Genomic DNA, 26,799 nt, shown 5'->3' on the forward strand with positions numbered 1-26,799 from the left:
TCAGGTCATTTTACTTCACAGAAAATGGGAGTTCCTGGTCTACAGCTGCCTCGGTTGGTTTTGTGTTGTGACTGGTGTTTTCAAGGGTTAGTTTAGATTCAAAGTTACACTAAGGGCTTCTTCACGGCAGATGCTTGAGCTGTGCATGGCGTTTTAGTCCTGCCCTGCATATTTTAGGTGTTTCCTTGCTCCAACACACTTGATTCAAATGAGCGGCTCATCATCGACCCTCTGTAGAATCAGGTGTGTTGGTGCAGGGAAATGTCAAAAACATGCAGAACAGGATTGAGAAATGCTGCCTACCAGTTGGTGATTGGTCTGGGTGTACTGCACATGCTTATAATGTTCTTTATTTTATTTAATCATGCTAATAATCCCATATTTTACTACATTTATCTGTAATTCTGTCTTTTCCAGTATCCTAATTCCATAATTCCATTACATGTAATCTATTACTCCCCAAGCCTGATTTCAAAATTGCAAAGAGTCAAAACCTTTTACTGACTGAAAGCAGTTAAAGAACAAAAGAGGAATGCAAGCGTTTTGTCTTTTTAAAGTTTATTACTAAAATAAGTGTAGTCTGTGTAAAGCTGACAGGTTTCGTGTGTGTGTGTGACGGTTGGAGGACGTCCTGCTGACGGGACTCGAGTAGATCAGAGGTGCTGTTGGTGTTTAGCTGAAGCGGACTCTGCGCATGGAGCCCACAGTGTTGTTCTGGCTGCCCCAGTCAGAGAAGTTGTTGTAATCGCGCTTCTCCAGGATGTAATGAGGTCCTCTGTAGTTTGGCTCCTGATACACCACCCACCTACACACACACACACACACACACACAGGAAGGGAGGGTTAGATTAGTGTGTCTCCTGCAGTCAGCTTTTAAAACATTAAAATTTAATTCATCATTTGTTGACTTGACTCAAGACTTGAAACCAAAACATTTAAGTAGAGCTGTGATGATTGGTTCATTAGTCGATAACCTTTTCCCAAAAAAAAATGCTTAAAAATCTCTTGTTTCAGCTTCTCAAATAAGAGAATTTGCTTCCTCTTCTTGTGAAAAATTGTTTGGAACTTGTGGTGCTCAGAACACCAAAACAAATAGATTTGGAAAAACTCAACAGAAATGTCTCTTTCCAGAAATCATGACTCAGTTACTCAAGACAATCCACAGACCTTATTGTGAGCAGTTTCACACAGGAGCTACTTTCTTTCTAGTAGAAAAGAAAGTAGTCCCTGCATGAAAGCGCCAAAAGCCAGTGTGAGTATCATCTAGATCTATTCTATATTCATTAGAGGACAGAAATCTCTACTTCTGATTTCTACAAAACTCTGCAACTCACACCAAAACATAACATAACATAAATAACACTAAAGCCCCGATGAGCAGCCCTTTAAGATTTGCAACTGATTTTTAATTTGAGGTTCAAAGTTCAGTCTTGACCTCAGCTTTTAAGTCACGTTAAAGAGCTCAAAAAATAAAAATCATCTACAATTCACTGACAACTGAGCAAACTTCATCTTCTGAGGAAGATCATGTGATAGGATCAAAGACTTCAGAGCAGATACTAAATGGACCTTGTGGTGTGTGTGTGTGTGTGTGTTTGGTTTGGTTTTGAAAACTTGGACTTAAGATTTAAAAGCTGTTCTCGCCTGCATAACAACCCTGAACATAAAGTGTTCTACATTTTTAATACACCTGATCGACACTGTATCGATCAGTTGATTGGTAGTTGAAGAGACCAGGCAGGATGTTGCACTTACGCTCCTCCGAGCACGCGGATGGAGGCGACTCTGTTGAGGCTGTAGCGGCTCATCAGGTTGGGGATGTCGTCCTGGATCTCCATCTTCTTGCCAGAGAAGCCGCCGCGCTCAAACAGCTGAGCTCTGGCAGGGTTGTTGTCCTGGAAACAACAAAAATATACATCCTGTGTTACTGTTGTTTCAAACAAAACGGCTTTCTGGTGATATTCGACTGATTTTAACATCTAATTTGGAATATTTTGATTTTTGTTGCCAGCTTCACCTGTTTGACAGCACGGACGGAGGAGACGTGGTCCACCTGAGCGCACCACTTGTCGTAGCAGTTGTACTCTCCCCTGTCGGACATGTCCCACAGGTACTGACGGCCCCGGAAGTTCTCATGCTCGTAACCGATCCATCTGCAACAGAGCGGAGAGGAAGAGAGGGAGGAGTCAAAGACCGACCCTGCAGACCTAAAACTGGGGTTTCCAGTGAGCACCGATCAGGTCACTGACATTTCGTTGATCTGCCCTCAAGCAGATTTAAATATCAACTTTCTTCCATGAAGTCTGGTGGACAAAAGAAACTGTAGTGATTCAAAACTCAGATTTCTAAATTAGATGATTGTAAGTGTCAAAAATACGACATCAGCATTAAAATGGTGGTTATATGTATCCAAGGCATTTAAAACTTTTTTTCCAACTCATTCAAGGTGTTTATATATCTTTTTTCTTTTTTTTTTTTCTTTTTTTTTTATATCTGTATTAATCCAAGACCATTTTCTCTTTCAGGAGACAACAAAAATCACCTTGAACTTCAGTGCTGTTTTAACTGGAGCTGCAACATTTAGTCGATCAAAAGAAAATTAATTGCCTACTATTTTGATAATCAATTAATCTTTATTTTTCAAGCAAAAGTATCAAACGTTTGCTGCTCACAGCTTCTCAAATCTGAGGATTTTCTGCTTTTCTTAGTCATTTCTGTCAGTAAATGAAGAGTCTGAGGTTTGGACAAAAGAAGCACAGTTTTCACCTCTTTGTCATTTTGTAGACTAAACAATAATCATGAAAACAATCGTCAGATTATTCAACAATGAAAATAATCATTAGTTGCAGCCCTAGTTTTAATTTTTTTTTTTTTTTTACGTCTAAACAGTTTCACCTGCAAATTAACTCAATAAATGGAGGATTTTGATCAATTTCTGACTTTGAATGTCTCGTCATCAGAATCCCAGTTTTGAGTCTTCTTGGCCTTAACTCATCTGTCCACCATGGAAATTTGTTTATATTTAATTCTACTTAAAGACAGAACAACTAAACCTCTTTGTTAGATGTAACAGGAGTTTCTTCTTTAAATGGTAAAAAAAAATATGATTAAACAACATTGTTTGTATTGAAGTGCACTGACAGACGATGTGAAAGCTACAGATACTTTGCTGTTACTTCATCTGCTTTTTTTCTCATTATCATGTCCCTGTCTGTCTATCTGTCTCGTCTCCTCTGGACATCAGTGTGTGCTGCAGTGACCTGCCGTCTACTTTAGGTGGTGGTGTGGACTTACGCTCCGCTCTCCACCTGCACAGAGTTACATCTCTCTGGGAAGTTCTTGTCACTGAGCCTGACGCAGTCAGAACTCAGGTCGAGCCGCCTGCCGGCGAAGTTCCTCTGCTCGAAAAGGGTCACCTGAGGACAGACAAAAGAGGAGAAATGACAAAGAGTCTGCTGAACTGGGTGTTTCTAATTACATTTATTTGCAAAACTAGTCCAAGTTTGACACTTTTGTGGATTTTAAACAGGTCGAGTCTGTTGCAGAGTGGTCCTGCTTCCTGTGTGTGAAGTTTTCTTTCTCTGAAGTTTAATTGGTTGTATTTCAAACTGCCAACTCCAGTAATACTGGAAGTCCTTTTTACCTCTGCCTTTTTCCTTGTTCAAGGGGACAGTTCACCCCAAATATCCAAATTACATATTTTTCTCCTGGCCTCTAAAGTTTTGGTGCGAGTTACAGTTTTGGAGATATCAGCTATAGAGATGTCGGTCTTCTCTCCAGTGTAATGGAACTGGATGGCGCTCGGCTTGTGGTGCTCAAAGCACCAAAAATATTTTTGAAAAAATCAGCAGCAATATCTTTCCAGACATCATGACCATTTGTTATAAAACTTGGTAAGTTGTCTATTTACTGGATTGTCTAATAACATGTAGGAAGCTAAGCAATGTACTTCTGTGGACAGGATCGGCAGCAAAACATATTTCAGACACCTAAAAAAAAATCAGTATCAGACTTTTCCAAGAGGAAAACACTTTCTCTGAGCCGAATATCGCTCTCTTCAAACCAGTCAGACTTAATGAAGCTCACAGAACACAGGAGTTGCTGGTTTACCGCTGGTTTGTCTGCTCGGATTCACCAAAGTCACACAACAGCAGCAGACCAGCAACTCCTGTGTTCTCTGAGATAAAATGACTCATTTTACCAAAGGAGCTTGGTTGGGTTGGAGAGAATGACATTTGTTTTGTGTAACAGCAGCCACCTGTTGGAAAAGGCTGCCAGACAACAAAGCACTGAAAATATCCTACATCCAGCTACACCAGTACTCCTGCTGCTTCTCCAAACTGGTGGTGTGTCGACCAGCACCACCACGCAAAAAGAAGCACGCATCTCCTCACGGACAAGAGGCTGGTGGTCATGATGGGATGTAAACATTAATGGCGTCCCCCTCATGTGACCTGTACTTTGATCTACTATCAAATAAAGATCTGAAATATAACTGAACTAATATAACTTTTTATGACCACGCTCTGTATGTTATCTGATATTCAAGTATATGTGTTTAATATGTCGGCCCTCTTTTTTTTTTTTTACATATTTATATGTTTCACAGGCTGTTACACCGTCAGAGAACATGGAATATGTTGCTGTAGAAATAAAGCTTTGATTGAGGAGGAAAAAAACAATCGGTATTGCTTGGTATAACAAAGTTTTGTTTTTTTTTAAAGCAATAAATTGATTGTTAATGTTACCAATGATTGATTAAGGAAAGCGCTTATGATTTGTAACCCTAGCTATAACCTCTCATCAATGAGTAGAGCTGCAATGATTAATGGAATAATTGATTATTAATCTATCATTAACTTATCATTAACCATTTTGATCGTTTTTTAGTAATTTCTTTAATGAAAAGCTTCAAATTCTTTGATTTCAGAAATGAGAGTATTTTCTGTTTTCTTTTATCCTTTATGACAGTAAACTGAAAATCTTTGGGCTGTAGACAAAATGAGACGTTTGGGGACGATGTGGGAAACACTGATCAACATTTTTCACCATTTTCTGACGTTTTATCTGCAAGCAACTATTTATCAATTCATCAGGAAATTAACTGACCAACTAATCGACTACAAAAATAATTGTTATTTACAGCCCTGCTAATTTGTTTTACTGGGAACTATCCCTTTAATGCACATCTTTGTTACATTACATCTACTGACTAACTGTAAGGCTATTTCTTCTTAGATCTTAGATCCTTTAAATAAAGAACTGTTTCTCTGTCAGAGAATAAGTATCATAGTATAAACATATATTATATAATGACAATTTAGTTCTATACAGTTCAAACCTGCTCAGATAAACATGCTTTGACTCACCCTCCCACTGGACCCGTAGAAGGCACGTTGGAGCACAGACCCCAGCTTGCTGTAGATATAGAAGCATTTTTAATGAATAATTATATCTCAAACACACAATTTAATGATTAAAACAGATGATAGAACAATCACAGAGAAACTTTAGAGACCAATGATGGTGTGCGGAGGTGAAACTGAAGACCTGAGCCACTGAAAATGTCATTAGGTGTGTCATTCTGGTATTAAAATATTGTAGTTTTTCATTTTTGTCCCAGATTGTTTCAGATTATGACTCATACTGGTTTAGACGTATTGTCATGCTTCAGTCTTTCCAATTAAAAGCATCAGTATGTGTGCATGTCTCCTCTCACTCCTCTGGTGATTTTGGGAAACTGGTGTTGGAGGTGTCACAGAGAGCAGAGCATGAGAACCAGCAGGAGGTGGGACGCGGAGCCACTGCGGAGGGGCCCACCCACCTCCACACCTCTGACCGGGGGGTTTCCCCGGCTGGTGCGCGGCACTCTCAACATACCTGGTTTGTTGGGCTAATCCTGGGACCTTAGTAAAGATGTTCATGTCAGCTCTGCGAGGCAACAAGAAAGCCCCTTAAATACAGCAAGTAGAGGTGAAAGGACAGGTACTAGAAAGCTCAGAGTGGTTCTGCAGCAGTCATCGGGGCCCTGGACGCCATTGATATGCTAAACACACATCCACGCTCATGTTGTCTTCTCTGTCCACACACAGACACACACACACATCATCAGCTGCATGCAGAGCACAAAAAAAACATACAAACACACACATGCAATTGAAATCGACGTGTGCATGCGGAGGGAACGGAGTTTCTGCACACACACACAGACACACACAAAGTGCACACTAACATGTAAATGTGAGAGTGCAGTGCCAACAGTTTTGACTTTGAACAATTCAGCATTTTTTACAACAATGCTGTGTAAACAATGCACCTTATGATAATGCTTGTATTCATGCTTTGTGCAGCTCCAGCTCACTGTATTCACTGAGGAGGTCACGACCTCGAGGGGGGCTGCAGAGACACGGGGGGGCGGGGACGGGGGCGGGGTCAGGTCCTCTGTGAACCTGAACGTACAGATCAGACTGCTGTACATTTGTGTAACTGACATTCAGTCTGGGTTCAATTTAAATCAGAGTGATGTGATGTAGACATTATTTACATATTTGACAAACTGTTTGATGAAATATTCTTTCAGAGTCAAGCCAAGTCAGTTTTTATTTCTGTGGCCCAAAATCACAAAATTGTTTGACACTTTTGCTTTAAAAATGACTGAAACCACCATCTTTTAATGTCTGATACATCACAACCCTGCATCTGCTGACAGGAGACCAGTCCGATCCCGTCTTCTTCCCTCTCTGAAACAACTCAGCTGTTAATAACACATTTGTATGGATGCACTTCGCTTAACCTGCCATCTAAAAACGAACTGTGAAACAAATATTCTACTCCCACGATGGAAAAAATACAGCAGCACTCAGCATTTTGATTGGTCAGCACCATTCAAACATTCAAAATGAAATTTAAATAAATTGCATAAATTGCACTCAGCTGTTTTTCTTTTTCTTTTCTTCCTTGAGCTTAAACAGAGGTGGAAAAAGTCTGCACACTCTTTTCTCAAGCAGAGGCACAGATACCTCTGTTAAAAAAAAGACTGTAAACAAAGAAGAACTAATTCAACTTCTTTACGCAGTTAGAAGTGAGAAGTACAGGCTCTGACATGTACTCAAAGTACAAAAGTTAAAAAATCACCCTTTGAACGACATTTGTACCCGGCTGTCTGTGTGCAACAATAACTGAACCCGAGTCTCTTTCTCTTGTCTGTTCCATCTCGTTATGTCTGTTACGTGTGATATGCACTGATCAGTCTCTGCAGGAATTTGTGGGCTGGAGCTCAAACTCAAAACAGCAAGCAAAAAATGATAAAATATGCTGGTAATAAAATAAAAAAAATGCAAAAGAATAAAAAAAAAAAAAAAATGAGTTGGTTCATTGAGACATACATGTATGATGTCTGAGTGGGAAGTAGTATGATTGGTTGAACTTGCAGGAAGCAATATTGATGACTGGTCAAATTGGTCAAACTTCATTACTCCTCAGCCTCCACTCGGCTGACACGATGACAGCACTGCTGACAGGTGTCACACGTTCTAGTTACTGATCACATGACACATACTGCTCACCTGTGAACCGTCTCTCTTCATGGCAGGTCGCTCAAAGATTAGTTAAGAATTTAGCTGTCAGTTTATCCAGTCCTGTGACTGTGGGCAGTATTAGACCAACACAGATACTGAGTATCAGATCAGGGCATCAAAACTCCTCTGTGACACAGTTTATTTACTTAATGTTTATTTGTACAACAAGTCTGTAGCATTAATCAGTGCCACACACCACTGCATTTATAGCCTAAGCTAGTTTGCAACGCCCATCCCTCACCAGGCCTTTAAGGTACAAAAGCAACAAAAACACAAGAGCCAGAACAAAACACAACCAACAACAAGAAAATACAGACAGAACAAAACAAGACACAAACTACAATAGTACCATAAAATAAGAAGCACCAAATCATTCATGAGTGCATTGACTGATTCTTCTTTAAAAACTGTTTCAGTTTAAGTTTGAAGTGTCTAAATCAGGATCCAGTTTGAGTTCTGGAGGTAAAGAATTCAACAATTTAATTCCACAGAGAGAAAAAGCTGTTTGTCCAAATGAGGATTTACGCTGGACAACAGAGGAGAAAAAAACTTCTCCTAGTTCACACAAAGCACCCAATCTGTCGTCCTCCTGGATGTTTTTAAATCTGTCAGCTGCTGTGCAACAAAAGACCCCTGACTCCTATCATTTAACCATTTTGCCTCTAATCTAACTTGCATTTATGCTGCATGTTAGTAACTCAGCTTCCTCAAAATATCATATCAGAATCCCTCTAGCCCATGACGAATTGTGCAGTTTACTCCAAAGGAAAACCTTCTTATTGAAGTTTTCTGTTTTCTGACATATTAAGCAAACGATTCTACAGTCTGATCATTTCACATTTTCACCTTATTGAACCAGGAATCCAACCCAGAACAGACAAAACAGGACCAAACTTATGAACATCTAAAAAACAGCGTAAGGCTCTGCTCTGTGCTACTTCACATTTTTTAAAGCCTCATGTCCCTGAAGCACATGCATCATAAAGTAGAATAAGTAGAATATCCGAGATCCTTACATACTTTAAACTTGTTGACAACAAACTCTAATGCAATGTTATCTGTTATAGGCCTACATACAGCTATAAATACAGAATAAAGCTGTGGATCAGGCTCACTAACATTAGCTTTGCTTACAGTGACAAACTCCCTTCTTTTTCCAAAAGATCTGATTGCCCCAGCAAATTTACGCTCACACTCCACTGACTTCAAATGGAGGTATTCAGAGTGTGTGTGGGGTTGGGGTGGGGGCGGGGGGTGGGGGGTGGACGGGAGGGGAGGGGATGGTTGTTGCTGTATGTGGGCTGATGAATAGCAGAAAATGTCCTGGATGCTTCACTCTGTTTTGTTTTTGTAACGTTGGCAGTGAACCTGCCGGTGACACTGCGGAGCATCGACTAGGTCCAGAAGCTTGGGGACGTTTCTTGCATTTTGGAGCAGTTTCCAGCAGAGACAAATGCAGGACGTGCAGCAGGTCAGACATCTATATGTGGTTCTGGTTGAGGTGGCCGGGGCTGAGACAGACACTGAGCAAAGGGACAGATGTAGGGAGGGACACAGCAGCAGGCTTTGGCGAGGACGACTCTCAGGCAACTTTTTTACTCACTTTTATTTTTGAAATCTTGGTTTTCATCTTTTGCATCACTGAAGATTTACAGCAGCTTGAAATGTCTCTCATCCTGACGGTGCTGGACAAGCTGGCGTACTTTCTGTCTCTGGTAGCGTTTTGTGTCAGTGTGTCCTACAGCTGGCTGAAATGAAACTAGATTCTTCCTTTATATCCACGAGGTCTGACAATGACGGGCTGTGTTTTCACTGGATATTTAACAAATGATGCTGAGGTTTGGGGGTTGAGTTAGGATGGTTTTACTCACAACCTGTGGACACCTGACACCTTTGCGTGAGTTTCTGAATCTTTGTTTGTCTTTAAAATGTCTGTATATTCTGTGATCTGTCCAGGGTAGATTAACAGGAGGTGGAGTCTTGGAGCTGTTGTGACTGTTTTTTTTATGCAATAATATCTGTGAAATAAGTGTTCAAACTGGTTATTGTATTGCCCTGCAGGTGTAACTGAAGACAGCGAGCTCCTTGCCAAAGATCACGATGCTGCAGCGGTACATCCTGAGGCTGTACCATGTGCTGGCACTGGTGCTGTGTGTGTCAGCCAGTGATGACTTTGACTGGACCAAGAATGAAAGGACGTCTTTCTACTACGGCACCTTCCCAACTGGTATGATTAATCACAGGATATTTCACAAACTGCCAAAGTAAACAACATATCTAATTCTTGACAATTAGAAGAAATTGCCTGCCAAGAAAACTTAAAAAAAACATATTAATACCAAAACTCTAATTCTATTTTTTGGGGGGAGAAAATGTATTCTTTAAGGATTTATGTGTATAAAAAATGTAATTTTTGGAATGTTTTGGTTTCCTTTGATTTTTAAAAAATTTCTAGGACTACTAAGACATGCCGTTCAAATTTAAAACTAACAATACCTACAACAACATGCTATTATAATCATTGTAAAATTAATATTATATATAAAAATGTCCCAGAGTTTTGTCAACTCAGATGTCAGATTTTTACAAGAACATGATTTAATCAGGCATAAAAGGGGTTTGCTGTACCCTAAGGACCCCTGTCTCACCTGTCTCTGGTTTAAAAAAATGCGGGAAAACTGCTCAAGCACAGATAAAGTTTGTATTTTTAGATAAATTCATGAAATAATATTGCTATCAGAAGTGTCTTAACTCTATTTCCCTCTGCAGGTTTCTCGTGGGGAGCCGGCAGCTCTGCCTATCAGACTGAAGGAGCCTGGAACGTAGATGGCAAAGGAATGAGCATCTGGGATGTATTTGCCCACAAAAAGGGGAAAATATTCTCAAACGACACGGGAGACTCCTCGTGTGAGGGCTACTACAAATTCAAGGTGACATGAAGAAGAAAATTTAGTGTCTCTCCTGAAAAGAAGAGGCTGAAATGTTGACTGTTCCACCCAAAGACATAATTTACTAAGTTAAATTATGTTTTAGGTGTTTATATCTGTTTGTGTTTGTCATGGCTTCAAATGAAGTAAGTACCTACAGTAGATGGAGGTTCACACGCCCCCAGTTTGAAGAACCAGCAGGAGTACTGGTATAGGAAGCTAAACAATGTACTGCTGTGGACAGGGTCAGCAGCAAAACATAGTTTACACACCTAAAAAGTAAGTAACCTCGTAAAACCCCACTTCAAAAAAGCTGAACTATCCTTTTAAAGTTACTTAATTTGAAGCCATGTCAAACACAAAGATTCCAACATTCAGTTTTTTATGGCTACATTATTCCATCAAATAGAAATATTCTAGACTGCTTGTGCATAAGTTTACATACATTTACCCGTATTTGGCACCGTTGTGAACATTAGGATCTTAACTAGAATTTAGAAGATTATGATGAGGAGATGACCCACTGCAAGCTGCAGACAGAAATGTTTACAGTAGCTCAGCATAAAGACTGGAAACACAGGAAAACAGCTAAATCATCTACTAGAACCTCTTGAAGAGTAAATTCTATATTTTTCAACCTTGACCCTATTTTCCTATGTTTTTGTGTCTTATTGACAAATGTGGACAAGAATTATTGTTAACATGTCCAGTATTAAGTGAGACCACTGCAGCCATCAGCTGTGAAACAAGCTACAATGTCATCCTTTGGGGCAACTGTGCACAGTCAGAGTACATCTACTGAGGGTGTTTGTTTTTCCAATGACTGGATCAGATTGTTATTGTAAGTGTCTGATAACATTAAAGAGCGGATTCCTACAGATACAGACCTTAGGAGTAAGATTATTTTTGTTTAACCAGAAACAGCTGCTTTCTTACTCTCACCAAACTAACCAGACCTCATTTACAGAAACGCTGCCCAACAATCCACCATTACAACAATTGCCGGTTCTGGTTTGGTTGAAATAAACCCTTAATTCACAGAGTCAGATGTGAAAATATCGGAAAGGAGCGACATGGAGGTCAGACATCAGAGAACCACTGGGGAAAATGGCATCTAGAGCTAGAATATTTTCACAGCCAACTCTGTGAATTAAGGGTTTATTCAAACAAACTAGAGTTTGTGATTGTTGAAAGATGAACCAAAATGTTTTTATTTAGTGTTAAGTTTGAATGAAGTGTGTTTTAACTTGGTAATTTTACTTTTTCTGTAAATATAATCTGGCTACTTTGGTGAGAGCAATATAACAGCTGTTTCTGGTTGAACAAGAATGAATGTAGCCTATGGCCTACGGCAATTTTCAAATTGCAGAAGGTGCAATATGTGTTAAATGCAAAATGTGTCAAACTACCATTTTAAATAAAGAAAAAATCTGCGTGCTGCAGAAATATCCTGGCCTACATACCATATTTTTTTTTTACCAATTTAAGAAAACATATTTGTTGGATACAGATACCTTGCAAAAATCACACCATAATATGTTCTCAATGAAAATGAACATAATGTAAAAATTAGCATTCCCTCTAATATTGCAAAACATTTCATTATTAGTCAAAATCACTGCAATTAGATATTTTTTCAAAATCATTCAGCACAAGTTGTCAGATACTTAGAATAACAATCTGAGCCCGTCAGTGGGAAAAAACAAGCATTTTTAGTGAATGGTTAGCTTAGCTTAGCATAGAGACTGGAAATGGGGGAAACACCGAGCCTGAACTGTCAAACAGTAAAAAAAAACACCACAGCCAGAAACTCTTAAGGAGGCTAAAACAAACCGGATATAATGCGTTAATTAAATTTGTTTATGCAGTTTCTCTGTTTCCAGTCTTTGTGCTAAGCTAAGCTAATCACCTCCCGGCTCTAAAGCAGTACTGAAGTTCTCATCTAAATCTTGGCAAGAAAGTCAATAAGCATATTTCTCAAAATTTCATAAATTATAGTTCTGTGAGTGTGAACATGAGATTGTAATGACTGCTGGACTTTTACCTCAGTGTCACCAAAATATGAGCCAATCGGTAGGTTCTGTGTAAAAAGCTGAGAGTTTACAGACTAGCGGGAGGGCAGACTTAAAAAGCAGAACTAAGATGCAGCGATCCTTTCTGTTTTGTCTTTACCACCAACTGTAATGATTTACAAAATGTTTTCTGCTGTTTGTTTTTAAGGATGACATTAACTTGATGAAGGACATGAAGTTGAATCATTATCGTTTCTCCATCTCCTGGCCGAGGATTTTACCAAGCGGACTGAAAAGTAAACACACACCTCATCTGTTTTTTGTTTTGTATTTTAGTTTTTCACTGTGGTGTAATGTCCTTCTTTACCATACTCTTTTAACCTTATTATTTATTTTCAGTCCCTCCAGGAAGTTGCAATGTGCACTGTATGTTTCAATGAACCGACTCATCCAACACAGAATACAAAGTTCGTCATAGTAATTGACATTTGCCAATGTTCTGCATACTTCTAAAATTAATTGTAATTTTTGTAATCCCAGGTCTTCTTGGTAAGGTTACTCAGATGACTCAGAGCAAGATGTGGTTTTATTCTCACTGGAACAAAATTTACAAATTCATTGCAAAAAACACCTAAACACATTGCAACCTGCATCGCAAATTATTATTATTTCTTTTTTTTTTACAAAAGCTCCCGTGAAATCAAGAATTTTAGGCCACAACAATCCCCGAAAAAGCTTGCAAAATCCTGAAGGGGCTGATTTTTTCGCTGGTTAATGAAATCAGTGCTGACATTGATAATTCAATCACCGGAAAATTAATCATGCATATTTTAATTTGCTGCTTCAGGCTTTTTAAATGCGAGGGTTCACTGCTTTTGGCTCTTCTGTATTGTTGTACATGAAATACTTTTAGGTTTTCGACTGTTCGGACTGATCGGACAAAACAAGCAATTTTAAGATGTTACCTCAGGCTCCAAGGAATTCTGACTAAAAATTAATACTGATAATGAATATTGAAATTAATTCCATTCTTTCAGATGAACACATCAACGAGAAAGGAATAAAGTATTACGATGACCTGATCAACATACTTCTGGAAAACAAGATCACTCCCATTGTAACGCTGTACCACTGGGATTTACCACAGGTGAGCACTAAACTCACTGAACCTCTGGCTTTGAATTGGTGGATTCGAAGCTACAGTGTGGATAATAATAATAATGATGTTTTCACTCTGTAGTTCTTGCAGGAGAAGTACGGCGGCTGGCAGAACGGCAGCATGGTGAACCACTTCAACGACTTTGCCAACTTGTGCTTTGAAAGATTTGGAAACAGAGTGAAGTACTGGATCACGTTCAACAATCCCTGGGTAGGTCCGGCTGAGGAGGAATGGTGCATTCACTGTCCTGTGAACAGATGTGATGTTTGAGTTGTGTATCAGAGCGTGTTGTCCTGTGTTTTCAGTCCATCGCTGTGGAGGGATATGAAACGGGCGAACACGCACCTGGACTGAAGCTGAAGGGAACAGGAGCTTACAAAGCTGCCCACCACATCATCAAGGTGAGACTCAGGAGATGACAGTTTGTGTGTATTTTGGTGTTGTTCTGTCTGTGCTGAGGCTGGATTACAAATCAAGCAACACAGGTAACGGTCCCCTCAAAGCGACTCTGCTTCTCTGTCTTTGAAACAGGCACATGCCAAAGTTTGGCACACGTATGACATGCAGTGGCGCAGCAAACAGAAAGGTAAAAAGAAAAAGCGAAAAACTTTTCAACTCAAAGGTAAATTTCCACCATGTTGGACTTTAAAGTTGCTGTGTGTGTCCAGGCCTGGTTGGGATCTCGCTGACGGCAGACTGGGGGGAACCAGTGGACATCACAAACCAGAGGGACATTGAAGCAGCAGAGAGATACATCCAGTTCTACATGGGATGGTTCGCTACACCCATCTTTAATGGGGACTACCCCCAGGTTATGAAAGATTACATCGGTATGTCATCGTCAAATGCAACCACTTATATATTAGAAAAAGGTGAGACTGTCCTCACCAAAAAAAAAAATTAAACTGCAGTACTGATTCTAAATTGTACTGAACTTTGACCTTCAGGCAGGAAGAGTGGCCAGCAGGGCCTGGGAGCTTCACGGCTGCCCGTGTTCTCGCCTCAGGAGAAGAGTTACATCAAGGGAACCTGTGACTTCCTGGGCCTTGGACATTTTACTACTCGCTACGTCACCCTGAAGAACTACCCATCAGGCCTTGGGGACAGCTACTTTGCGGATCGTGACCTTGCTGAGCTGGTCGACCCACAGTGGCCTGATCCCGGCTCTGAGTGGTTGTACTCTGTTCCCTGGGGCTTCAGACGCTTGTTGAACTTTGTCAAGGTACACGACACAAAGCTGGATAAAATCCAGATATACATCTGTGGAAAATCTAATGAAAATAGGATGATACTGTTTAGGTACTGACATTGACAAATTGCATTAATAGCAGTAGCTAAGTGATGCAAGGTGGATCTCACAAAGAATTCGTTTTTAAATGCTGCTGTGAAATCAGGCATTTTAGGCCTCAACAATCCCAAAAAAGGGGAATGAAATCCTGGAGGGACTGTTCTTCATTCAGTGACGCCACATGTCACACTGAAGCATCAGCATCTCAGGTCAAAATGGGGACATCAGCCCACCAGACTCTACTGACAAAAACAGCCATTTTACCTCGCAGATGAATGTAAAACACTTCAAACTCAACAGAAACCAACTCTGATTTAGTCCTCAGTTCAGAGATTCTCCACGGCTCAAACAGCAGCTGTGAAACAGGCTGCAATGTAATCCTTGGAGGAAACTGCACCCATCATAGTACGTCCACTGAAAGTGCTTGTTTTTGCCTCTGACAGGCTCAGATTGTTGTTCTACAGCAGTGTTCCTCAGTCCTGTTCCTCAGGGTCTGCTGCCCTGCATGTTTTAGGCGTCTCCTGCTCCAACACACCCGATTCAAATGAACAGGTTGTTATCAGGCTTCTGCAGACGCTTGATGATGGAACAACATCTCTCCACTATCTTTGCATAGCAAATAGTTGTTTGCTGCTGTATTAATGTTCAGAAACTAATATATAGAACCTTTAAAGAGTTAGATGACACGATGGACATCACCAGGGCTGCAATTAACCATTATTTTCATAGTTGATGAATCAGTCACTTATCTTCTAGATTAATAGCTGTTTGTTTTAAAATGTCAGAAAATGATGAAAAATGTCAATCAGTGTTTCCAAAAAACTGAGATGACGTCCTCAAATGTCTAATTTTACTCACAACCCAACGATATTCAATTTACTGTCAGAGAGGAGGAAGGAAACCAAAAAATATTCACATTTATGAAGCTGAAAAAGAGAGTTTTTACTTTTTTCTAAAAAAAATTACTCAAATCAAGTAACGATTAATTTAATAATCGATTAATAATTTAATCTTTGCGGCTCTCTTATCACTCTCCATACATTTGGTTACATGTCACAAAAATAAAAGGTTTAGAAAACATGAAATATATTGTACAAATAATTATAAGTACATGACGATCTGAACATATCAGTATGTATGTTATCAAGTCTGAGTGTAATTTCATGCTTCCCCTACAGACCCAGTATGGAAACCCCATGATATACGTGACAGAAAACGGTGTGTCAGAGAAGATGCTCTGCACCGACCTCTGTGACGACTGGAGGATGAAGTACTTCAAAGACTACATCAACGAAATGCTTAAAGGTGAAACAACAACAAAAAGACAACACCACAACAGACAGATTTAACAGAGTCACTGAGTGTGTTCGTCAGATTTTACACAACCAACAAAGCTTCCATGTTCCTGAGATCAGATTAAACGTGTTTGTTCTTTGTTTTTTCTTTCTTTATGTAGCGATAAAGGACGGGGTGAACGTGAAGGGTTACACAGCCTGGTCTCTCCTCGACAACTTTGAGTGGGATGAAGGATACTCTGAGCGGTTCGGACTCTACTACGTGGACTTCAGGAACAAAAACAAACCACGCTACCCGAAGGCCTCTGTGCAGTTCTACAAACGCATCATCAGCTCTAATGGCTTTCCCAATCAGAGAGAGGTAAACTCCAACTACACGCTCCAAACACACTCCACCTTAAAACTTCCTCTGGAGCTGAATATGTCGGTTAACTGTTGAGACTTTGTCGGGTGTTCACAGGTGGAAAGTTGGAAGAGGAAAGCCGTGGAGACCTGCTCCTCCAGTAACCAGCTCCTGGCTGCAGGTGAGTACAGAAGCTTTATTAAGTGCAGGCTGTGATGAGCTGGTGGGGCCAAACAAAGGAAAATTCTGTCTCAAGCTTGTTATTCCGCTCTCTAACAGGGTTTTTCTTTGTTTTGCCCCTCCAGCTAGAAGAAAATCCCAGGGAAATCAGGAACATGCAGGAATGCAAAAGGCTTGGCCAGTGCATGATGAAGTTTAGGTACAAAGAGTTGATCTGTTTCTGAGTGAGATCAACATTACTTTCCCAACAGGGTGTTATTTATGCCACTTTATACTCCCACTCTGCTTAATTTCACAGGCTGTGCATTTTACTCTCCTACATTTCACTGACAGTCACTTAAGAGTTTACCTTCAAAATAACTGATGATCTCAAATATGATACATTGATTTTAGCTCAACAATAAATTAAACTTTTCCAAATTAGCTCCATTAAAATGCCACAATAACAGGTTTTCTGTAGGTTTCAACAAGTTAAATGTAAGACTTTTGCTGTGCGCGCTATTTCACATCGTGAAATAGCGCGCAATCCACAGTGGCAAAAAATAGTGCTAAGGATAAAACATCCACTCTTAAAGAATCAGGGAATGTGGTTTGAAACAGGTCACCTTTGTCTTCACTGTTTGTATTTTTTAACTGATGTTAAGCCACCATGTGGAACGTCCAGTGCACCTCCGCTTCTAACGTTGGCATAGATTCAAACACTGTTCAGACAGGAGTTTATGTTATAAAAGTAATTTTAACTTCATGATGTCAGCCATCTTTGAGACCTTTCAAAACCATTCACTCAAGACATTTTAAAACCTAAAATTTAGATTATTAGACTTTAGAACTTTTAAGACTTTTTAAGGATCCAGGGAAATACGTAACATATTCTAAATAGTTTTTTTTTAATATAAATTGCAACTCATAGCTTTATTCTTAAAGGGTAATTCTAGTATTTTTTTATTACTTTTTTTTTATATATATCTGAATGAATAATAGGTACAAAAAGTTTTGGAACTGGTGCAACAAATTGTCTCAACTGGAGGTTGCAAAATGGGCTGCAATGTAATCCACCCTCTAAAAGGGCTTGTTGTGCCCCGACAGACTGTTGTTTTAACTGTCAGTATTATGGCGAGGATCCCTACAGGGACAAACCTTTATGTTTAACCAAAAACAGTCAATTTATCACTCTGATCAGAACCACCAGACTCCACTGACAAAAAAAATTTCCCCTGCAGATCACCATAAAACGCACTTCATTCAAACTCAACAAAAACAAAATAAAGCTCACCAAAACTGTCTTGTTCACTGTTCCAACCATCACAAACTGGTTTGGTTGAAACAAACCCTGAAAAGAAACAGCCATTATATTGGCTCAAAGCTAACAGTTTCACAAGCAGAGACTCACGTGTGCTCACACACACACACACACACACACACACACACACACACACACACACACACACACACACACACACACACACACACACACACACACACACACACACACAGAGGGAGAATGACTTCATTCTCTGCTCAGGACACCATTACTCCATCTTTATCTTCACATAACAAATGTGTTGTTTGCTGCTGTATTAATATTATGAAGCTCATAATCTTTGACAGTCATTGGAGCCTTTTTCCAGTAATTTGTAGCTTGGAATGTAAACTGTGACATTTTCACACATTTTCTTACATTTTAATGTTTGTGTTTCAGATCCGTTGATAGGCCACATGGAGATGGTGACAGAGATTGTGGTTCCCACCGTGTGCACGCTTTGCATCCTCCTCAGCGCAGTCTTCCTCATGTTCCTGCTGCGTGGACGCCTCTGAAAACACACACACACACACACACACAGTCACATCTTCTGTCAGTGGCCCCGCATCTGAAGAAATGAATCTGAGAGTGACTTCAGAGCTGTAAAACTTTATCCTGTCTGGAGCCTTTTGTTGATTTAACTGTCCTGCTGTTCTGTTCTGAATAAACAACTTTTTCAGGTTATCAATTTTGAGTCAAACTAGCCGGTTCCTGTCACCACTGGAAGAATGAATTCATGCTTGGTACATTTTTATTTTTTAACAAACTGGTCTTGTGTGGTTTTTGAAGTAGCTCAGTTTTACAGGCTACTCCAGCTAACTGCAGAGAGGAGATGGTTTACTGTCAACAAGTTTGTAAAATCAAGAAAAGAGAGTGATGGAGATAAAAGTGTTCTTCTCTCTGTGGATCATAAACTTCAATTAAATACATTTTTAAGACTTAAATGGTGCCGATCATTTTATTTTGTTCTGATAAATTCTCTTGAGTATTTATTTATAAGATGTGACAAGTCAAACAAAATTCACAAGAACACCTTTTCCTGTGAAGTGTTTTACCCTTCAAATTAAAAGCCCTGGAACTGGGCACAAAGAACCAGCATACTGAGCTTTGTATTTTTACACAGGGTGATTAGAGTTTGTTGTGGGGATTTTTTTTAAATAAACATTTTTTATGACTGACTACACTCAGACACACAAAGAAACCTCAAAACACTCAATGGCATTTTAACTATGTGGACTGAACTGTGTGCTTCATGTGCAGCTGTTGAACTGAGATGCCCCTGGTTTTATGATGTTTTTTCTTCAGTTTTCAGTGATGCTATCTTTGCACTGAAAACCACCAGCACAGATAGTTGTGTACTGGGTTCAAACCCTGCCACCTTCCAAATGTAACATGTGTTTGATCTGTATGTGGTTTATTTTGTGTGGTCTTTTACAAATTATATTGTGGGCTGCCACTTATTTTGAGGTAAATGCTTTAAGATATTTTTTTCCTTAAATTTAAACAAGTAATCAAAGCTCAAATGTTAATAAAAGAGTCACAAATATTAAATATTTCTTACTCTATGAAGACCAGACATGAAGATAAGTTGAAACAGTTTCACTGTGTCACCCTTTTCAACAGACTTACTGACTAATAATATATTAATGCCATCAGGTCATTCTGATCCTACAATTATAAGTTGTTTTATTTACAGTTCTTTGAATTTGCATTTGTTTGATATGCACCTCCTTCTAACCTACTGATTTTGCTTGAATGAACAGGAACTGATTCAGCTGGCGCAGTAAGGTCCCTCCAATGCCAGCTGACAGCTTGGTCCTTCACTGAGCAATAAAGAAAAGAATAAGGAAAAATAAAGAGATAAAAATTTATAAATGAAACAACTGTCCAAAATGATACCAGGCACTGAAAAAGTAAACTTTGGTGGTATTTTTAAAAATTATAAAAAATTTAAAAACATAAAACACAGACATAAAGAAAAGGAAGAAGAAAAAGAATCTAATATAAATCTGCATTACGTTCTGTCAAAATAGAAACAAAAAACAAACATCATATCGGCACATATACGTAAATACGATTTAGTCCAATACAGAAGTGATACGTCAATATTGGTTGAAAATATCAGCTGACTGTCAATAAACTGCGTATCTTTTGATTTTGGACATAAACGGACATTTAAGGACATAAGCTTGAGCTTTTGATGAAAATAACCGTTAGCTGCAGCCCTAATTTCCACATTTAATGTATTCTTACAGCTTTGTTACAGATGTTATAGTACACACACAGTTAATGAATCTGATATGAGCTCAGGATCGTTTCTGTTGGACTTTATTTTGAAAAGCAGGACATCGTACCGGATGTTGATGTAGCTAACTTTCCACTGCTTGTTGCTTCTCCACCGGACAGCTCGCGACAGGTAAGATAATATAGTGCATCTCCTTATAACTGCATTGTCGTATTTTATAAGCTGATATCATGTTGGTGACTTGTCGTTGAATTTGACTTGTTATGTTTCGCTGCTAGCAGTTAGCTTCGTTGCTAACTTACCCGGAGTCTCCCAGCAGCTCGTAGGTGAACTGGTTAGCTTTTAGCAGCGCGGTGTTTCCTCTTTTCTACAAACGTTACTGCGCGTCCGATTCAACAAACGATAATAATGTTCAGACAAAGACATGAATGTCCTGTTTCTGTTAACTCAGCTGGAGCTCTCTGTGACACTACAATACAGAGAACTGACCATCTTTAACTTGTATTTTGGCCATAGATGATTGAGTTTACCGCCTTCAGTCTTCTTCGTTGGTTTTAGAGACGGCTTGCATCAAAATGTTGCACTACCGCCCCCTGCTGGCTAAAATAAGACTTCAACAGTGTTGCCAGATTTGATGTTTTCCAGCCCAATAGCTACTCAAAATTCAACCAAATTGCTTAAAAACGAACAAATATTATCCATAAAAACGAATTAAATGAATCAATGACATAATAATAAGAAAATAACAATTTATCACAAGATAAGGTATTCCTTTGTTAATCCCACAATGGGGAAATTTGCGGTGTTACAGCAGCAAAATGGATAGCAAAAATATAAAGAATCATCAATAAAAATCTAAAAAATAAAATATAAAAATATAAGCAGGAGGAAATATTAGAAAAAATGAACAATTTAAACAAAGGAATATAAATATAAAAAATAGGAACTCTAAAGAGAGGAAATAGGAAAACTAGGAACATATTGCTTCTTTTTTATTGTAACTTATTGTTGTTGTTGTTTTTTAATCTTATTAACTCCAGTATGCCCAGTTCCAGTATGCTCTAACATATGGAGTAGAGACAACATCTCATTATTTTCTGAGTCCCCACATATCCACGCTTCCTGTCCAGCAATTCTCACAACATCCAGAAACTTTCTCGCAGCATCGACAACAATTTCTGTTCTCTTTGGTTTTTTTTTTTCCGCCTCAGCAGCACAGTTAATCACCATCACCAGAAATGCGAAGAACTTGATCTCATCATGTTTCCTGCTTTATTTGTTTTCCTTTATTTGTTGAATCTTTTCTTTCCCTGCTGTTTCCTCATGACTTGTCTTTCTCTCAGACCTCTCATCCTCATGATTTCCATCTTTCTTTCTTTCTCTCAATTTCCTACAAAATGAATCATGTTTTCAACAATGCTCCTAGAAAAACAACAAAACTGTTAGTTCTCTAATCAATCAAATTAATATGAAGTCATTGTTGTTAAAGCTGATATTCGCTGATACAGATTGTAACTTTCCTCCAGAAGTTACACACCATGCGTGGCCCGCTGGAAAATGGTCTGGACAACAATTCAGACTATGACGGCATGGAGGATGAGGCGTTCCCTCCCCTCCCACCACCCCACTCCCCCGGCCAGGGGGGACAAGATGACAGAGACCCTTTTGGAAATGGTGAGAAGCTGCTTGTTTGTAGGCTTCTGTCATAATCCCACATGAAGAGAGTATTCAACACCTTTAGCCAGTTTATATCTAGAATTTGAAGAGAATTATGAATAATGTTCAGTTCTTTGGAGAGTAGTGACTACTGACCACAGGAACGCCTCCAGATGTTATTGATGGTCTTTATTTGCTCCTAATCTGTCCTGCTGAAGGTTTTCTGTCTTTTGTTGACCACCTGTCCTGTTGTCCTGTGATCTGGTTCATGCAGAGGAGGGAGACGGTGAAGTGTCCAAGCTGGCTGACGTCCCTGCTGCTAAAAGGAAAGGAGTGAAGAGGCCCCAACCCAAACTGGACTCGAACAGGTACCTCAGACATCAGATATAAATGTATTAACATGCAGAATAAAGAATTACACTGAGCTGTCTGCATGAAAGCCCGCACGTTCAATGTTGGGAAAGACCTGGGCAGCACATGACTTATCGATAATCAGAGGTGATATCATGTCATTCTACTTAAGATTTTGAGGATTATTTTTACTTTTCCTGCAACTAGTTACATATTTTGAAAATGAGTGAATTATTTAACCAACACAAATTTTCCTGCAGCAAAATATTATTGTAGTTTATTGCAAAGAAACACAAAACCTGAGGCTGAAAATTACTTTGGCTGATGGTGAGTTGATGGTCAGTGTTACAGTAATTTAAACACCTGAGTCTTTTTTCTCCTCAGGCTGATCTCAGACAGAGGACTTCCAGCTCTGCGAACGCTGTTTGAAAATGTCCGTTTCAAAGGCAAAGGACACGAGGTGAGGGAGCTTCTTAACAAATCCAAACACAACAGACGACTGTGGAGTTAATATCTGCTCTATTATCTTATCGTTAACATTTAACCGATGTTTCTGGGTGTGTTTGTGTGTGTTCTGTCGACCAGGCTGAGGACCTGCGGCTGCTGATGCAGAAGATGGAGAACTGGGCTCACAGGTTGTATCCTAAACTGCAGTTTGATGATTTTATTGACAGAGTGGAGAAACTCGGCAACAAGAAGGAAGTGCAGGTGAGAAGAAGAAGATGTTGATGCTGAATATTTCAATGATGTGTTCATTCTCTACAGTGCAGTAATTATTTACCTTTAATTCCTTTGACAGACGTGTCTCAAACGAATCCGGCTGGACATGCCGCTGACACACGAAGATTACTTGGGTAAAGATGGTAAGAACACACAGTTAACGGCTGAAGACGGAGACACGTGTCGGATTCAGAGGTTCAGATTTACTCCATGCTCTTTGTTCAGGTGAAGAGGAGGCGGCTCCTGAATCGAACGTCTTTGGGGATCCGGATCCGTTCAGCGCGGCGATCTTCCCTGACGACCCGCAGGGGCCGATCCACTCCACCCCGGCTCCGTCTGCCCCGCCCGCACCCTCTCCGGATCCTCCCTCCCTGACCGAGGAGCAGCGCAGACGCATGGAGCTGAACAGACAGCGCGCCCTGGAGAGGAAGCTCGCCCGCCAGCAGCAGCAGCAACAACAAACAGGCGAGTGACACATCTTTATCAGACATTTGAGAAACAGTAAAAAAAAAATAGAATACTTTTGTTCAGTAGTGCTGCAAATATAGATGTTACAGTAAAATAATTCTGCTTTGTCCAAAAGCCTCAATATAAAATAGATTTCCTCACACAAAAACATGAGTGTAACTTTTTGGTGTAGTTTGCTCAGAGCGCCACTGTGTTAAACTATGTTGTTAAACTTCATGGTGGATATTTATGTGAGATTTCTGGAGTTGTAACGTGATTGGAGAATAATAATCTCATTACTTTAGTTATATTTTGACTTCGTATCAGGAGGAAAAGCTCTCATAGTTTGGTTTGTCTTCTCAAATCATTTTATTGATTTAACAACCTGCTCTCCATCAGATCTCTCAGACTCCCAGACTCTCGACTTGTCCACATCAGCAGATGAACCCACATCTGTCCCTTCTGCGAACGTCCCCGACACCTCCAAAGACCAGCATGAGGAGCAGGAGGACTTAGACCTGGAGTCAGCGAGCAGCAGCAGCAGCACACAGCAGCCCAGCGAGCCTCCACACACAGACTCTGAGCCTCCTGCTGAACCTCCTCAGTGTGAGGAGGAGGAACAAACCAGCATCAGTCAGGTCCAGACACCCAGCAACAGCTGCGAGGACGGAGAGTGAAAGTGCAGCACGACGCACTCTGAGTTTAGGAGCTGCAGCAGGAATCTTGTTCACTTTGTTCCTTTCTGACATGTAAATATAATGAAGCACTCTGGCTGCAACTAAATTATTTTCATACTCGATTAATCTGTCGATTATTCGAAGATTTTCAGTTTACTGTCAGCAGCTGTAAATAACCCTTGCCAGGCCTTCTTATTGTTCATGTAGTAACATAAAAGGTCACTGCGGTAACATGTTCAAATGTTTTGTCTTTTTGAAGAAATGTCTGTAAAACTGACCTGAGCTCAGCTGTTTCAGTTTACAGTTTTTTTTTAATGCTAAATAATAAACTTTCCCTTGTATATTGGATCTGATCAGTTTAATGACACCTCTGTGATCTCATCTTATCATACCTATATATTCATATTCACATATTCATTCATTCATTCATCGTCATGATTCCTCATTCAGATCAGGGCGGGTTTTCTCCAAACATCTGTGGCTAAAAGTTGCTTCTGACTGGCGAAGTTATGAGAAACTCCTAAAAAATAAGAGGTGTGTTAGTGCCACCTTTAGGATGGATTTTTAAGAGTAACTGACGAAAAGAATTTTAGCACTAAAAGTGGCTCAGGAGTCCAAAAGAAGAGAGAGGCGGTCTAGAAGACTCTGGAGACCTGGGGTCGGTTTCACAAAGAGATTTTAGACCAGTCTGTAGAGTTGGACTTGTCTTAATTTAGTCTATTGGAAGTTCAACCATTTCACAAAAAAAGACCAAAAGAATTATCCAGCTTATGTCCAGGCTGACTCTGGTTTAAGACCCTTGTTACCATGGTAACAATCAGTAGAACCAAACAACAAAAAAAAGAGGAAAACATGGCTCATAATTTGTGTTTTGCTGACACTGTTATGGAGAGAGAGCAATGATTGACCATATTTTTATTTCTTAAATAAACATTTTTGTTGCTTCTCTCGACTGTGAGATTAACACTGTTTACTGTCGCTGACATTTTTTTCCATATCAGATTTTTTTGCATTGTTTCACTTTTCACTAAACTTTACAAGTAAAATGTCCTTGTAACTGTTGAACTCCTCCAAAAAGACAAGAGAAAAAGGTCTAAATTTACCCAGAATTCATTGTGCTGTAAGTCCTGTTTCAGATAGTCAAGAACTAAACTGCTTTGTGCAACAGATGAATTTAGACGTCGATCTGAAGTCTGACCGTCTGTTGATGTGATTTGATTGGACACAAATTAAAAGAAACAAAACAATATAATTAATAAGAAGAATGTGCAAGAGAGACTAAAAACTAACTAAAAAAACTAAAAACAGTATCTGTAATATCTCAGTTATAGTCAGAGTCTCTGTTGGTAATGTGCCTCATCAGCATCAGCAATAATGAACTTAAAATCCATGTTTTGATCATTTCATGAGGTTTCAGCCGGCTGAAGAAGTTTATAAAATATTCTGAAACAAAAAAATCTGTTCTGTAAATTCATTTAATGTGTTTCTGACACTTTGTATTGGTGGATATTTCCTTTCACACGGCTTTGTGAATAGAATTAAAAGATATCATATGCAACATTTTCCTTAAATGTATAGACTCATAAACATGATCATAATAATGATCATATAATAACTAAATAATTTCAATTTGAAATGCACACAAGAGTTTAGTTTTCATCCATACAGGTTTAATAACAAACCAAACACTGTTAAGCCTTGGTACAAAAATAGATTCTGTGGTTACACTTTAATTTCATACAAACAAGCATAAACATGCCACAGTAACAAATTCATCTCAAGTCTGTAATCACTGAAGCACTTTTACTGAAAACAACGAGTCGTTTCGTTAAAAGAAGATTTTCGAGCGTTTGGTTGCACGACACTCCAACAGTTCAATAAAAATCAGAATTTGGAAAAAAGTGTAACCTAATTGTGGGAGGAGGTGAGAGAGCTGCAGGAGCATCTCAACGAATGAAGAAAAGAAAAGTCTTTGGGGAAACTTCCTGCTGTTTGTACACTGATCAAATACATTTTAAATTGACAGCAGCGTTCAAAAGGTTAGTTTTATTTTTTTTTTTAGAAATAGTTTGGTTAACTTGATGAAATGCAGTAATTCTGCACAAGCAGACAAAATTAGCATGTAATTGCGACTATATTTATGTATTTGTAATAAATATTGGCCCATAAATCATTATTTTATCATTAATCATTTGATTATCAACTCTCAAACACCTCGTATCAGGCTCTGTATCATTCTGTACACTGATAAACAGTGAAGTTCTTTGTTGTTAGCAGTTTTAAAAGGTGTATAAATCAAATAATTGTTTGGGTGCTTCATTAAATCCAGATGTTAAACATTAGTTTATGCCTTTATAATTCATTCTGATTCATGTATTATGCTCATTTGTATCAGAAGATATTAAAGTGTCTCCAGTTTATTTAAAATCTCAGTGCTACATTTGATTTAATGTGTCAGTGTGTTCACTACTTTCACCAAACAGTCTCATCAGTGATGTCAGATCTCACTGTAACTTTAAAATGAGCTATTCTGATCAAATTTAGTCCTTGTGTACAGATAATAAATAATTATAAATCTGCCATCATGATGTAAAAAGATGCTGCAGAAATGTAACCTTGGTC

General features: G+C 39.2%; 3 protein-coding genes across 5 annotated transcripts; 2 read left to right on the plus strand and 1 right to left on the minus strand.

Moving 5' to 3' along the window:
• Nucleotides 1-541: 541 nt before the first annotated feature.
• crybgx (crystallin beta gamma X) lies at nt 542-5,984 on the minus strand. Its single transcript, XM_084719933.1, has 6 exons — nt 5,881-5,984; nt 5,370-5,418; nt 3,295-3,416; nt 2,018-2,153; nt 1,756-1,895; nt 542-805 (listed from the first exon to the last, which is right to left on the minus strand). Exons 1-6 carry the CDS (start codon nt 5,922-5,924, stop codon nt 673-675), a joined length of 624 nt encoding a protein of 207 aa, XP_084576059.1. The 5' UTR covers nt 5,925-5,984; the 3' UTR covers nt 542-672.
• A 2,910-nt stretch (nt 5,985-8,894) lies between these two features.
• On the plus strand, nt 8,895-19,025 carry lctla (lactase-like a). Of its 3 annotated transcripts, XM_084719693.1 has the most exons (15): nt 8,895-9,048; nt 9,639-9,804; nt 10,347-10,507; nt 12,725-12,812; nt 13,554-13,663; nt 13,757-13,885; nt 13,981-14,076; nt 14,207-14,261; nt 14,344-14,505; nt 14,623-14,897; nt 16,142-16,268; nt 16,420-16,619; nt 16,719-16,782; nt 16,907-16,980; nt 18,481-19,025. In XM_084719693.1, exons 2-14 carry the CDS (start codon nt 9,678-9,680, stop codon nt 16,978-16,980), a joined length of 1,668 nt encoding a protein of 555 aa, XP_084575819.1. In that variant the 5' UTR covers nt 8,895-9,048; nt 9,639-9,677; the 3' UTR covers nt 18,481-19,025. The 3 variants fall into 3 exon arrangements, with proteins under 3 accessions (XP_084575819.1, XP_084575682.1, XP_084575759.1); XM_084719556.1 differs by lacking the exon at nt 16,907-16,980 and having other exon boundaries at nt 8,897-9,048; XM_084719633.1 differs by lacking the exons at nt 8,895-9,048; nt 16,907-16,980 and adding an exon at nt 9,082-9,474.
• A 2,811-nt stretch (nt 19,026-21,836) lies between these two features.
• Nucleotides 21,837-24,525, plus strand: tipin (timeless interacting protein). Its single transcript, XM_084720046.1, has 7 exons — nt 21,837-22,000; nt 22,257-22,350; nt 22,718-22,793; nt 22,919-23,041; nt 23,133-23,196; nt 23,279-23,518; nt 23,900-24,525. Exons 1-7 carry the CDS (start codon nt 21,865-21,867, stop codon nt 24,175-24,177), a joined length of 1,011 nt encoding a protein of 336 aa, XP_084576172.1. The 5' UTR covers nt 21,837-21,864; the 3' UTR covers nt 24,178-24,525.
• The last annotated feature ends 2,274 nt before the right edge of the window (nt 24,526-26,799 follow it).

The sequence above is a fragment of the Lutjanus erythropterus genome, chromosome 1 (assembly GCF_056507025.1).
Source record: "Lutjanus erythropterus isolate fLutEry1 chromosome 1, fLutEry1.hap2, whole genome shotgun sequence".
Classification (NCBI taxonomy): domain Eukaryota; kingdom Metazoa; phylum Chordata; class Actinopteri; order Lutjaniformes; family Lutjanidae; genus Lutjanus; species Lutjanus erythropterus.

Bases quoted from the DNA above. Each gene is read 5' to 3' on its own strand.
- tipin (XM_084720046.1), top strand. From the start codon at position 21,865: ATGCGTGGCCCGCTGGAAAATGGTCTGGACAACAATTCAGACTATGAC. The intron at 23,042-23,132 runs GTGAGAAGAAGA...TTCCTTTGACAG, and splicing joins GCAACAAGAAGGAAGTGCAG to ACGTGTCTCAAACGAATCCG. The intron at 23,519-23,899 runs GCGAGTGACACA...GCTCTCCATCAG, and splicing joins GCAGCAGCAACAACAAACAG to ATCTCTCAGACTCCCAGACT.
- crybgx (XM_084719933.1), bottom strand. From the start codon at position 5,924: ATGAACATCTTTACTAAGGTCCCAGGATTAGCCCAACAAACCAG. The intron at 5,419-5,880 runs GTATGTTGAGAG...CTATATCTACAG, and splicing joins GGATTAGCCCAACAAACCAG to CAAGCTGGGGTCTGTGCTCC. The intron at 3,417-5,369 runs GTGAGTCAAAGC...GTCTGTCCTCAG, and splicing joins TCTACGGGTCCAGTGGGAGG to GTGACCCTTTTCGAGCAGAG.
- lctla (XM_084719556.1), top strand. From the start codon at position 9,678: ATGCTGCAGCGGTACATCCTGAGGCTGTACCATGTGCTGGCACTGGTG. The intron at 13,664-13,756 runs GTGAGCACTAAA...TTCACTCTGTAG, and splicing joins ACCACTGGGATTTACCACAG to TTCTTGCAGGAGAAGTACGG. The intron at 16,783-18,480 runs GTGAGTACAGAA...TTTGTGTTTCAG, and splicing joins TAACCAGCTCCTGGCTGCAG to ATCCGTTGATAGGCCACATG.